Source organism: Stegostoma tigrinum, chromosome 10, assembly GCF_030684315.1.
Source record: "Stegostoma tigrinum isolate sSteTig4 chromosome 10, sSteTig4.hap1, whole genome shotgun sequence".
Classification (NCBI taxonomy): Eukaryota; Metazoa; Chordata; class Chondrichthyes; order Orectolobiformes; family Stegostomatidae; genus Stegostoma; species Stegostoma tigrinum.
Genome location: NC_081363.1, coordinates 8,810,501 through 8,822,966, shown reverse-complemented (window position 1 = coordinate 8,822,966; position 12,466 = coordinate 8,810,501). Strand labels below are relative to the sequence as shown.

Genomic DNA, 12,466 nt, shown 5'->3' with positions numbered 1-12,466 from the left:
ATAACTCTTAAGAAAATAATCTGTCTTAAGAACTTCAGATGTGTTTTCAACTTTTAATGCTGATATCAACCTGTCAAAATTACTTTGCTCAATTCTTTCGAAATCAAGATAAGTTTGCCCTGAATGTTCCCTTATATTCTGGATATATGTGCATCAGCATGAGTCCAATTGCAGCCAATATAGTTTTTTTTAATGGTGCTGTAATTAGAAAAAACCTCATCTGACCAGTGTAGCATGAATTTCCTGAGTTTTGTGTGTCAACTCTGCAGGAGCGATGCCCAGCCTTCTTTAGCAATTCATTTGTCTCACTGTTTTCTCAAATGACATGAAGAATGCTTTCACATCTCTTTCCTCAAAATTTCACAAGGTACGTGTATGCTTAAACATTACTGGGCTTCAAATTAGGACTTGGATTCTCCCCACTAGGACCAGGCTCATCACAAAAGGAAAAGAATTTCTAAAAGTACACAGTATCCCCCAGTTTACCTGTCTCATGGGCCATGATATGTTACTCTACTTGTTAAAACTCTAACCCCCTTAATAAACTCACCATATATTCAGACAGACACAGACAACAACTGCGAGTTATGGGTAGAGGGAAAGACTGGGAAGACAGTTCAATGGTCTTTGTCCACTGGGTTCACTGAGATGATCCTTTTGGCATGTCAGGGTTTGCTGCTTCTTGTTCTTCCTTCGCCATGTACTTCCACTTGTTTGCTGGAGGCACAGAATGACTGGTTCATACTTACTAAATCTCTGAGGTATTAATTCAAAGCCATTGCTTACAGCAACAGATGAGGGGAAATGAATTGGATTTCTTCGAGTTTGAAAACTTTTTTTATTTGCAGCAGAAAGAACAGCAACTTCTTCCTACTGGTAAATGGCTTCTGACCCAACATTCACTTCCACAAGCTGCCTGGGAGCCAATCACATAGCTGTTAGCAGGCAGAAGGTTTTTAACCATCAACGTTTAGTCACCACTCCATGGATCAATCAGCTACATGTTGCCGGCCAAATCCTCCCTTATACACAAGACCAGATTCCAGTTCATCTGCAGTCCTTACCCCACTGCTCAACAAGCAGCGCTGTAAACAGTACTTACAGTGAGGCTCATGTAACTTACTTTTAAACAGCCCTTTTCCCATTTCAATCCACAGTCAAGAATATTGAAAAGTAAAAGATGCACCCTTTTACACCATCAACTTCTCAAGGGAAATTAAGAATGGGGAATAAATGCTGGTTTAGCCAGTGACACCCATTGTGTGAAAGAGTAGACAAATCCCAGATGACGTTTCCTCTCCCTGTCCGTTGTAGATATTTTGTAGTTAACAGAACACCCCCTCCCCACCTCGCCAGTCCAGTTCGAGTGTATCTTCGCCCTGAGGCTCCAGTTCTCTCTCCAATACCTATTAATTACCTGAAGAGGTAGAAACAAGAGGAAACCATTTAGTGCTTTAAGCCTGTCTCCTCATTCAGGTAGAGTCATAGGGCTGTACGACACGGAAACAGACCCTTTGGTCCAACTCGTCCATGCTGACCAGATATCCTAAATTAGTCCCATTTGCCAGCTTTTGGCCCACATCCCTCTAAACCCTCCCTATTCATATACCCATCCAGATGCCTTTTAAATGCTGTTATTGTAGCAGCCTCCTCCACTTCGTCTGGCAGCTCATTCCATACACACGCCACAGTCTGCATGGAAAAGGTCTCTTTTAGATCTTTCCCCTCCAATCCCAGCAACATCCTTGTAAATCCTTTCCGCACCCTTTCGAGTTTAACAACATATTTCCTATTGCAGGGAGACCAGAATTCCAGAAGCGGCCAACCAATGTCCTGTACAGCCTCGACGTGACTCCCAACTCCTATACTCAGCGGAGTGACCAATAAAGCCGAGTGTTCCAAATACCTTCTTCACTACCCTGTCTGCCTGCAACTCCACTTTCAAGGAAGGTGTTTGATCTATATCTAAATACAGTTTCATTTTGTTACCCCTAATATTCTTGACTAACCAAAATCCACCAATCTCAGTTTTGCAATTTTTAAAAAAATTTTTGCCTGAATCCTGCACTAAACTGTTTTCTTTTGGGAGGAGAATGAGGTGAATTCTGTCTGTACGAAGGAGTGCTTCCTGATATCACTGCTGAATGGCTCACCTCTAAAGATCTGCTGCCCCTGTTCTGGGCTCCATAACCCACCCTCCGGCCAGAGACTCCCAGATGCACTGTAGTAGAGTAGGCACTTAACCGCCCTTTGGGTAGTTAGAATTGTAGAATCTCCTGCAATGTTGGAGCAGGCCAATTAGGCCCATCATGCCCCACCAGCCCTTCAAACAGCACCCCTCCCAGAACCAGACCCATCCCTGCATTTCCCATGGCTAATCCACCCAGCCTCCACATCATAAACACCATGGGCAATTTAGTATGACCATTCCACCTGCATATCTTTGGACAGTGGGGGAAATTGGAGCACCTGGAGGAAACCCGCGCAGACACGGGGAGAATGTGCAAACTCCACACAGACAGTCGCCTGAGGCTGGAATCGAACCCGGGTCCGTGAGGCAGCAGTGCTCATCACTGAGCCACTATGCCACCCCATAAGGATGGGCAATAAATGCTGGCCTAGCCATATCCCATAAATGAATGTCATTAATACTTCTGGCGAGCTGCCTGTTTTGGCACTGGACCTCCTGCCATTTTGTGGGGACTGTGTCAGGGGTTGCGGAGGAACAGTAGGTGGGAAACATGCACCTCTTGGGGTTTGTGAAAATCCAGCCCTATGAATTCTGTCTCTGTCTCCAGAGTCCTGCTGAGTATTTGCAGTGATTTCTGACTTTATTTGTTCCGTTTGTTCCCTTTCATGAATCATCTTTGAATGCTTCGCTCCTTTCAAGGTTGTTTTTATGTAAGTTGATTACTGAGCAGAAATTCACACTGCATCCATTCTCTTCCTGTTTGACAAATGTCCCTGACCTTTCTCCAGATGCCCACTCACTGCTTTCTCCCCGTCTTAGTTCTGCTGTATACTTTCTGCTGGCACCCTTGTATTGTGTTGAAGTGTTTGAGCCTAGCTGCGAGTTGACGCAGCTCAGTAATATAACTCACAAAGATGCTGAAATGAGACTTCAGCCTGGCCCCTTCAGGCAGCTTTCGGATTGCAACGTGCGGTCCAGATTGAATGCATATTTTGACAACTTATTGTGCATTCGCCAATCTGTAAATTGTTATAAATAACACTTTTCTTTTATTATGTGATTTGATGCCACACCATGAGCTTAGGTTCTTTACAGAGTAGGCAACATCAAGAACTGCTTCACACTTAGACATGAATTATCACTATTTATGGTACAACCACACTATATCCCGGTAACCATAGATATACCAAGCTCTGACTTGTATTCATGTTGAAACTAATCTATATTCTTTGAATGTTCCTGTCCACGTGCTCTTTCAATTCTGCCCGTACTGTGCTTTTCACGCCCAATGATGTGCAGTTCCATGACATTATCGTTAGGTTGCTTCAGGGTCCTGAAGCAGTTACACAAGACTTCAACTTTGGCCATGGACAAGCCTGTCCTTTTCTCTTTGTTTCCCTCTCACCCCATCCCTTTCATGCTCTCTATTTATCTGTATTCCTTCTTGCACTCCTTTTTTGTTCTCTTTCTCTCATCTCTCCCACCTCTCTTCAACAGCAGCTTGCGTTTATGTAGCGCCCTTAACATAATGAAACACCTCACAAAGCCTAACCAAGCCACATGAGGAGATATTAGTTCGGATGACTATAGGCTTTTTCTTAATTCCTTCGGGGTTTGGGGGTCGCTGGCTGGGTCAGCTCCTTCCTAATTACAGTGGAGATGGTGGTGTTGAGCTATCTCCTTGAAACACTAGAGTCATTCAGGTGTGGGTGCACACGCAATGCTGTTGGGGAGGGAGATCCAGGATTTTGACCTGGTGACACTGAAGGAATTGCGATATATTTCCATGTCAGGATGGTGAATATGGCAGTTATGTCCCTGTGTCTGTTGCCCTTGTCCTTCCAGATGTTGTAGTCGTGGGTTTGGAAGGAAATATGGAGAGTCAGTACACCTTTATTGTAACAACATCCCAAGGCCCTTTACAAGAGTTTGCAAGGGAAAATGTAATGTCAAGTCATACATGAAGGTATTAGGGCAGATGTGAGACAGGCAGGCTTTAGGTAGCTTCCTAAAGGAGAATAGACTGAAGTTTAGGGAGCGCTCAGAGTCTTGGTAGAGGGAGCTTGTGAAGCAGTGGTAGCGTCCCTTCCTCTGAACCACGAGGCCCAGGTTCAAGCCCCACCTGCTGCAGAGGTATGTAATAACATGACTGAGCAGGTTGGTTAGAAAATGTTTTGAGACTTGGTAGCTGATGCCATAACCAACCAATAGCAGGACAACAAAATCAAGAGATTAGGAGTGCAGAGATCTTGGAGCATTTTGAGGCTGGAGGTGGTTGAAGAGATATCATTGCAGTTATTACAGTACAGAAAAAGCCAAGCAATCAGCCGATCATATCTGCATTGGTACTGTTAGCTACAGCCAATATCTTGCCTTTTCTCCATATCCCATCACACCATTTCTATCCCAATAACCATCGGATTCCATTTTGAGTGCCTCAATGGAACCAATTCCTTCCACATTTCCAGGCAGTGCATTCCACACCCTAACTACTCGCTGAGTGAAAACATTTTTCCTCACAGCACCCTCACTCTGTTCGCGGGGAGACAGTGAGATCACAACGGGATTTAAAAAGCAAGGTGAAAATTGTGCAATTGATACATTGCTCAGAAGAGGATCACTGAGAACAGGGGCGGTAGCTGGATGGGAGCACGGACCTGGGCCGTTCATTTTCCCTTTACAATCCGCCAGCCCTCCCACAAACCTCGGCCCCCACTATCACAGCTCAGAGTCAATGTGAGAGTAATTTAGTACAGCATCAGGCCATTCAGCCCATCTCTTCCAACCTTGTACACTTCACCGGCAGTATCCAATCTGAGACTTGACTGACAATTGTAATAATTGTCTGGAATGTAAGCAATGCCTGTTTGCAAATATCAAATAGAAGATCAGCATTCTTTTCCTTCTCACGGTCTACCAAGTGAGCTCAGTCATTGTCCTCCCACCAAATTTCAGCCAAGATAAAACGGCGTGATGTAAACCCCAACCTCAAAACCTGGAATCTTCCCGGTAACAAGACATCATTCATGGGCTGATTGGCTGAATGAATCCTAATCAGTGGTGATTGCTGAGACAATTATCTTAATGATGTGGCTTATTCCCCGCAGACAGAGGGAGGTCCTCGAACAATGCTCTATGATTGTGAATTGGTGCTTGACATATGATTGAAGTGTTGTGAGTTTGGTTGCTGGTCTGTCAACCGACTGAAGGAGTTGATCTTCTCGAGACAGTTTATCCCTTATGTTTTCCAATTGAATGTGGAAGGTGTCCTGGAGCCGGCGAGAGAGATTCAACTTGAGTGGAAATGAGAAATCAAAGCAAGCAGAGACTAAATGTCTCAACGTTTGGGGACACCTTATCTCATCCAGCTACCATTCCGGAAGTCTTATCAATCAGGTTAGGCTCAATTTCTGCATCCATTCTACTTAGCCACTCTTCCCTCAAATTCCTGGATCCCAAAAATCTATTGATCCCAGGCTTGAACACGGTCATCAGCTAATGTTCTCTAACTCTGGAGAGCAGACGACTCTAAAGACTTGTAACATTCAGAGTGGAAGTTATTTTCCAAATCCTACAGCTGTCTCCTTATCCTGAAACTGGATCAGCCCCTCACTTCCCAGTGTGGAGAACCAGCCTCCTACTTGTAAGCCAATTTTGGACCCAGTTTTCCAACTTGCCTTGGATCCTGTGGGCCCTTACCTTTTGGAGCAGCTTTCCATGTGGGATAGAAGCCACTTCAACTGCACTGCCGTCATCCATATATTTAGTCACCTTTTCAAAAAAACACTGGTCATATCTCCCTGCTCAGCTCCTGCTTCTCCAAGTGTTGATTATTCAGCCCTTCAGAATCTTTTCCAAAAGTTTCCCTACTGTTGATAGACTAACTGGCCTGGCCGTGCTGCCATTCTTGAGCAAAGGAACAGCATTAGCTTCCCTCCACTCGTCTGGTGTCCACTTTACCTTTGCCCTTCAAAGTGTTAAATATCACCTCCAGGGCTCCAGCAGTCTCCTCCCTTGTAACCCAGAGCAACCTGGAACACATCAGGCCCTGTAGATTTATATACCTTTACGCCCTCTAAAACATCTAATACCTCCTCCTTCTTAATCTTAATACACTCTAGAACCTCACCATCCCAATTGAAATTCCTGGCTCAAACCCAAGTCTACAGAACATTAGAGATAACAAAGTGTAGAGATGGATGAACACAGCAGGCCAAGCGGCATCTTTGGAGCAGGAAAGTTGACGTTTTGGGCCTGGACCTTTTCTGTTGAAGGGTCTAGGCCCGAAACGTCAGCTTTTGTGCTCCTAAGATGCTGCTGGGCCTGCTGTGTTCATCCAGCTTCACACTTTGTTACCTCGGATTCTCCAGCATCTGCAGTTCCCATGTTCTCTGCGCAACATTAGCCTGGTGGGCCGGAGGGCCTCCTCTTGTGCTATATTGTTCTTTGTTGTTCTTCGAACTGAGCCACCTAGAGAAAGAGGGGGAGAAAAAGCTGCAAAAAGACATCAAGAAGGATCAGTAAGAAATGGGTCAAACGTCAGCCTTCCTGCTCCTGTGATGCTGCTTGGCCTGCTGTGTACATCCAGCTCTGCACCTTGTTATCTCAGGTCAAACTAGTGTGATGTTTTGCATGCAAATTCTTCATCACAACTCGAAGATTTGACAGTCGTGAGTATCACAGCATTTTATACCAGGCAAGCTGCTCAGTGGCTGAAGCATTCACTTGATCACATCGAAGTAGGGAGTGTAAAATACCAAGCCCTCAGGCCTTTCAATTCACCATAGCAACAGTGGGAATTTGCTTCTGAAAACGAGATCTAATCACTCCAGTACGATCTAGTCAAGGAGCTGGTAAAGCTTCAGCTCGTTGAACACAATAAATAATCTGTTAGCTTCTCCTTATCTGATCTCTTGCTGATCAAATGTTTCCGTTGGTTTTTCTTTGCTCTGTGAAAACTGCCTTGGCAGATAAAATTTTCTTAGCCCGCAGAGGGAGAGAGAGAGGGCCCGAGTTCCTCCTCCTCCCAACTGAGAGTAGCAATGTCACCAGAGTGGGCAGTGTTAGCCTGAGGCTGATCCTGGGACATTATGTTCAATTTCCCCGACATGAGGGGCAGGCGATTTTAAATTCAATTTTATTGCATCGTGTCTCACTCATTCATGGTGACAGCGCGGAGCTGATGTTAAAAACTTGCTTTACCCATTCCTTTCTGATCCATCTTGATGTAAAATCGTTCACTCATAGCTTCTAGGGAAGAGAATCTGCCCCTTACCTAGTCTATGTGACTCCAGGCCCATGCTAATGTTGTTAACTTGAGGGGCATTTAAACAGTCTTTGAATAAGTGTATGGATAATGATGGGATATTGTAGTGGGATGGGCTTAGATTAGTTCACAGGTCGGCACAACATTGAGGGCCGAAGGGCCTGTTCTGCGCTGTATTGTTCTATGTTCTATGTCACTGCCCTCTTGAAATGGCCCAGCAAAACTCTCAGTTGTATCGAAACAGCTGAGGAAAATTCAGGTGAAAAGAGTAGAGCAGACCAATGTCTGGCCTTAGAACCTGTAAAGCCCTGCTCACTAACCCCTGGGGTTTGTGGGAGATTGGTGAAGCTGTTTCTCAGACTAGTCAAGCAAATATGACAGTCATACCTTACAGACAAAGTCCCAGACACTACCAACACAGTGGGTTACAGTCAGGAGGGAGTTACCCTGGGAGTCCTCAATGTTAACCCAGGACCCTTTGAAGTCTGAGATAACAAGGTGTAGAGCTGGATGAACACAGCAGGCTAAGCAGCAACAGAGGAGCAGGAAGGCTGATGCTTCAGGCCTCGACCCTTCATCATTGCACCCTCTGAGGTCTCATGGCTTCAGGTTAAACATGGGCAAGGAAACCTTCTGCTGATTATCACATACCGCCCTCCCTCAGCTGATGACTCTGTGCACCTCTATGTTGGCTATCACAGCAGTAACAACTGAGTGTGCCCAGGACACAGAATGTACTCTGGGTGAGGGATTTCAGGGCCCATCACCAAGTGTGGCTTGGCAGCAGCACGGCAGATCGAGCTGGATGGGTCCGAAAGGACATAGCTGCTCTGTCGGGAGGGAACCGATGCAAGGGAACATCGTGCTTGATCCCCTCTTCATCAATCTGCCAGTTACAAATGCATTCATCCACAACAGTATTGGTAGGAGTGACCACTGCATAGCCCCTGTTGGCAGGGGCAAGTCCCATCTTCACGTTGAGGATAGTCTCGGTTGTGTTGTGTGGCACTGCCATTGTGGTAAACGAGAGCGATTCAGAACAGACCTGGCAGCTCATAACTGGGTGTCCAGGAGACGCTGTGGGCCATCGACAGCCGCAGAGCTGCACTCCAGCGCAATCTACAACCTCACGGCCCGGCATATCCGCTGCTCAAGCCAGGGGGCCAACCCTGGTTCAATGGTGAGCTGCAGGAGGGCATGCCAGGAGCATCACCAGGCATCCATCAGCCTGGTGAAGGTTACAGCTCGGGACTTCTCGCTTCCCTGCGAACTGCTCACCTTCCCAGCTCGGAGCTATAGAGTCATTCCCGCAGTGTCGGCGCATTGCAATCCCAGACCTCCCTCCCTGACCACCAAACAAAGAGCTGCGATAAAAGAAACATTCTCCATGGGGCTGGGCGATATGTGCTGACCCTGGCCAGAGGTAACTCCCTCCAGTGTTGCCCGGAGCCCTGTGAATGAATAAAAAACATCCCAGTGGGTACGCTCCTGCTGCCCTGTGATTGGCGCAATAGTGCAATAATTGACAACCCTCCCTCTGGCTTAGTCAGGTAAAGCAACACCCTCAACAGGAAGCAGCTTTTCAACATTCACCTGGTTAAGCCCCCTCAGAATCTTATATGTTTCAACTCAATCAGCTCATTCCTGGTGCCATCTTCCTGCGCAGAGGTTAGGTTGAGGCCATGCCTGTTTCCCAGGTGGGCCTCCAAACATCTCACCCTGTCATTGATCTATCAAAGGAAGCTTTCCCCCTGGGTGGAGGGATCAGTGACCGAGGGCATAGAGTTAAGGTGAGGAGCAGGACATCTTGAGGAGATGTGAGGAAAGCAGCTTTCACCCAGAGGGTGGGGTGAATCTGGAACCGACTGCGTGTAAGGGTGGGACAGGCAGACACCCTCCGAGCACTGAAGAAGCTAAACTGCCCTGCAGTGTCCCATAATCCGCAGGCCTCCGAGGTTAGCCACAGTAAATGTGGGGTGATGGGAATGGGGCAGGGGGCTGGGGCTGGGGCTGAGTCTGGGTGGGATGCTTTTTTGAGAATTGCTGTAGACTGTGATGGGCTGAATGGCCTCTCTAGCGATTCTATGATTCTGTTCAATGGAGTATTTAGATATGCCATGGGCACAAGGCTATACACCAAGTGCTAGAATATAGTTTACTGTTAGTTTTTGACTGGCACAGACTCAATGGGCCTTTCCCTGTGCTGTAGATGGCAGTGAGAGTTGCAGAATATCAGGGAAATCTGAGCCAATATTTGTCCTTCAGCGTTGATTCAACTGAATGAGCCTGCATGGCCTGTGCTGTACCCCAATCGAGCTGCCGGCTCTCCCACATTCCTTTGTTGGCCAGTAGGGATATTTGGGATGCCCTGGGTGCCACACAAATGCAGGCCCTTCTCTGGCGTGTCTGTTCCCCTCCCCCAGAGCCGGGCCGATTGACTCAGGTCAGTTTGTTTGCGTTTCCAGGTTTTGGGATGACCACGCCGGCCACGGTCAGCGGGAAGGTTTTCCTGATTTTCTACGGCCTAGTGGGCTGTGCTGCCACCATCTTGTTCTTCAACCTGTTCCTGGAGCGGCTGATCACCGTGCTGGCCTACATCCTGAAGAGCTGCCACGAGAGACGGCTGAGGCGCAGTGGAATGCTGCCCCAGGAAAACTGCCCCGAGCCGGGCACTGCCGCCGAGGTGGACAGCTTGGCAGGCTGGAAGCCCTCCGTCTACTACGTCATGTTGATCCTAGGCCTGGCTGCCATTGCCATCTCTTGCTGTGCCTCTGCGATGTACACCCCAGTGGAAGGTTGGAGCTACCTGGACTCCATCTACTTCTGCTTTGTAGCTTTCAGCACCATTGGTTTTGGGGACCTGGTCAGCAGCCAGAACATGAGGTACGATTACCAAGGGTTCTACCGCTTTGGCAATTTCCTGTTCATCCTGATGGGGGTGTGTTGTATCTATTCCCTGTTTAATGTCATCTCCATCGTCATCAAGCAGTTTCTCAACTGGAGCCTGAGGAGGCTGGAGTGCCAGTGCTGCGCCCGGTGCCAGAGGAGGTTCCTCAGGTCTGGGAGGAACGCCGTGGCTCCCGGGCTCACCAGGAGAAAGATCTCCATCGAAACGGACGCCTTCAACGAGAGCGAGGTGGCGGATGGGCGGCGGCTGTCCGGGGAAATGATCTCCATGAAGGACCTCCTGGCCTCCAACAAGGTCTCCCTGGCCATCATGCAGAAGCAGCTGCTGGAGACAGCAAACGGTCACCCCAGGGTGAGCGGGCACCCCCACCACCAGCCCCGGCACAACGGCTTCTCCGAGGGGGTGGGTGCCCTCGCCATTATGAACAACCGCCTGGCAGAAACCAGCATGGACAGATAGTGGGACAGCTGGGAGCAATGCGCCCCCCCACCGCTGACTCCACCATTCTCCACATCAATATCACTCCAAAAGCCACAGACTTAAAGACTGTCTAGCCTTTTTTTTATTTAACAAAAAGAAAAATAAATTAAATATTTCTGGATGATTCTGTTTGGTGGTGAACTTTCACCTGTGCCTGGACTCATATTTGAACTTTGACCTCTGACCAGTTGGGTTGGGGGTGCTAACTATCTCTCAGGAAACCCAGTCCCACAGGCCGTTGGAGGGAGACAGAGATTTGAGGCTGGTATGAAACTGGGAGGGCACTGGGTGTGGAAGCTGGGCCAATAGGTCCCTGGCCTCTTGGTCATTCTGAGCGCCCCCCCCCTCCCCCAAACCCTGTAGGTGGTAGAAAATAATGGGAACATGCTGTGGGGGGCACTCCAGGGCCAAGAGCTGATCACATCCTGAGCTGCACCAAACTCTGATGTTCCCCGGTCCATTGCACACAGCTCCCAGTCGGATGAGACAGTCTGAGCTCTCTACCCCTGTCCCTGTACAGGTTGTGGGTTCATGATGGCAGTGAATGGGGAAGCCAGACTTGTTCATAGTGACCTGCACAGGGAACACATGAACCTCCTGGAGGAGATGGTTGGATTGAAGACTACTGGAGGTCAGGGGTTGGGAGAAAGTGGGGCGTGCAGCTGATGGCTTGTTAAGGGGACAGGAAGCAAGGCCGGGTTGGAAGAAGCAATTCTGGGATGGGCAGGAGCCAAGGCTGGGATGGTGGGGAGGAAGCAAGGCCGGGCGAGTGAGGCAACAAGGCAGGAGTGGGGAGGATGCCAGGCTGGGGTGTGAGGAAACAAGGCAGGGGTGAGAAGTGGGATGGATGCCAGGCTGGGGAGGGGGGGTGAGGAAACAAGGTGGGGCAGGAGAGGAGTGGGCGTAGTGCTTGGCCTGGGTCTGGATGCAAGGCTGGCAAAGTGAGGAAACAAGATCGGGGAGAGCAGTGGAAGGATACAGGGTCTAGGAAGGTGAACAAAGCATGGATGGACACACCAATGCCCAACTGGACATGACATAATTCGAAGAAACTGGTCCTGCAAGTAAACCTTCATTCAAACAAAACAATGTTAAATGATGCAATGTAAAACAAGAGCTATCAGTAAATTGGAGATAATGGGAACTGCAGATGCTGGAGAATTCCAAGATAACAAAGTGTGAAGCTGGATGAACACAGCAGGCCAAGCAGCATCTCAGGAGCACAAAAGCTGACGTTTCGGGCCTAGACCCTTCATCAGAGAGGGGGATGGGGGGAGGGAACTGGAATAAATAGGGAGAGAGGGGGAGGCGGACCGAAGATGGAGAGTAAAGAAGATAGGTGGAGAGGGTGTAGGTGGGGAGGTAGGGAGGGGATAGGTCAGTCCAGGGAAGACGGACAGGTCAAGGAGGTGGGATGAGGTTAGTAGGTAGCTGGGGGTGTGGCTTGGGGTGGGAGGAAGGGATGGGTGAGAGGAAGAACCGGTTCGGGAGGCAGAGACAGGTTGGACTGGTTTTGGGATGCAGTGGGTGGGGGGGAAGAGCTGGGCTGGTTGTGTGGTGCAGTGGGGGGAGGGGATGAACTGGGCTGGTTGAGGGATGCAGTGGGGGAAGGGGAGATTTT

The 12,466-nt window shown here is 48.5% G+C and overlaps 1 protein-coding gene across 2 annotated transcripts in view; it reads left to right on the top strand.

Moving 5' to 3' along the window:
• kcnk13a (potassium channel, subfamily K, member 13a) overlaps positions 1-10,915 on the top strand; it is a 51,332-nt gene extending 40,417 nt beyond the window's left edge. For both annotated transcript variants that reach the window (XM_059648965.1, XM_059648964.1), the window contains one exon: positions 9,923-10,915. In XM_059648965.1, coding sequence (XP_059504948.1) covers positions 9,923-10,824 — 902 coding nt within the window. In that variant the 3' untranslated portion in view covers positions 10,825-10,915. The remainder of the gene's footprint in view (positions 1-9,922) is intronic.
• The last annotated feature ends 1,551 nt before the right edge of the window (positions 10,916-12,466 follow it).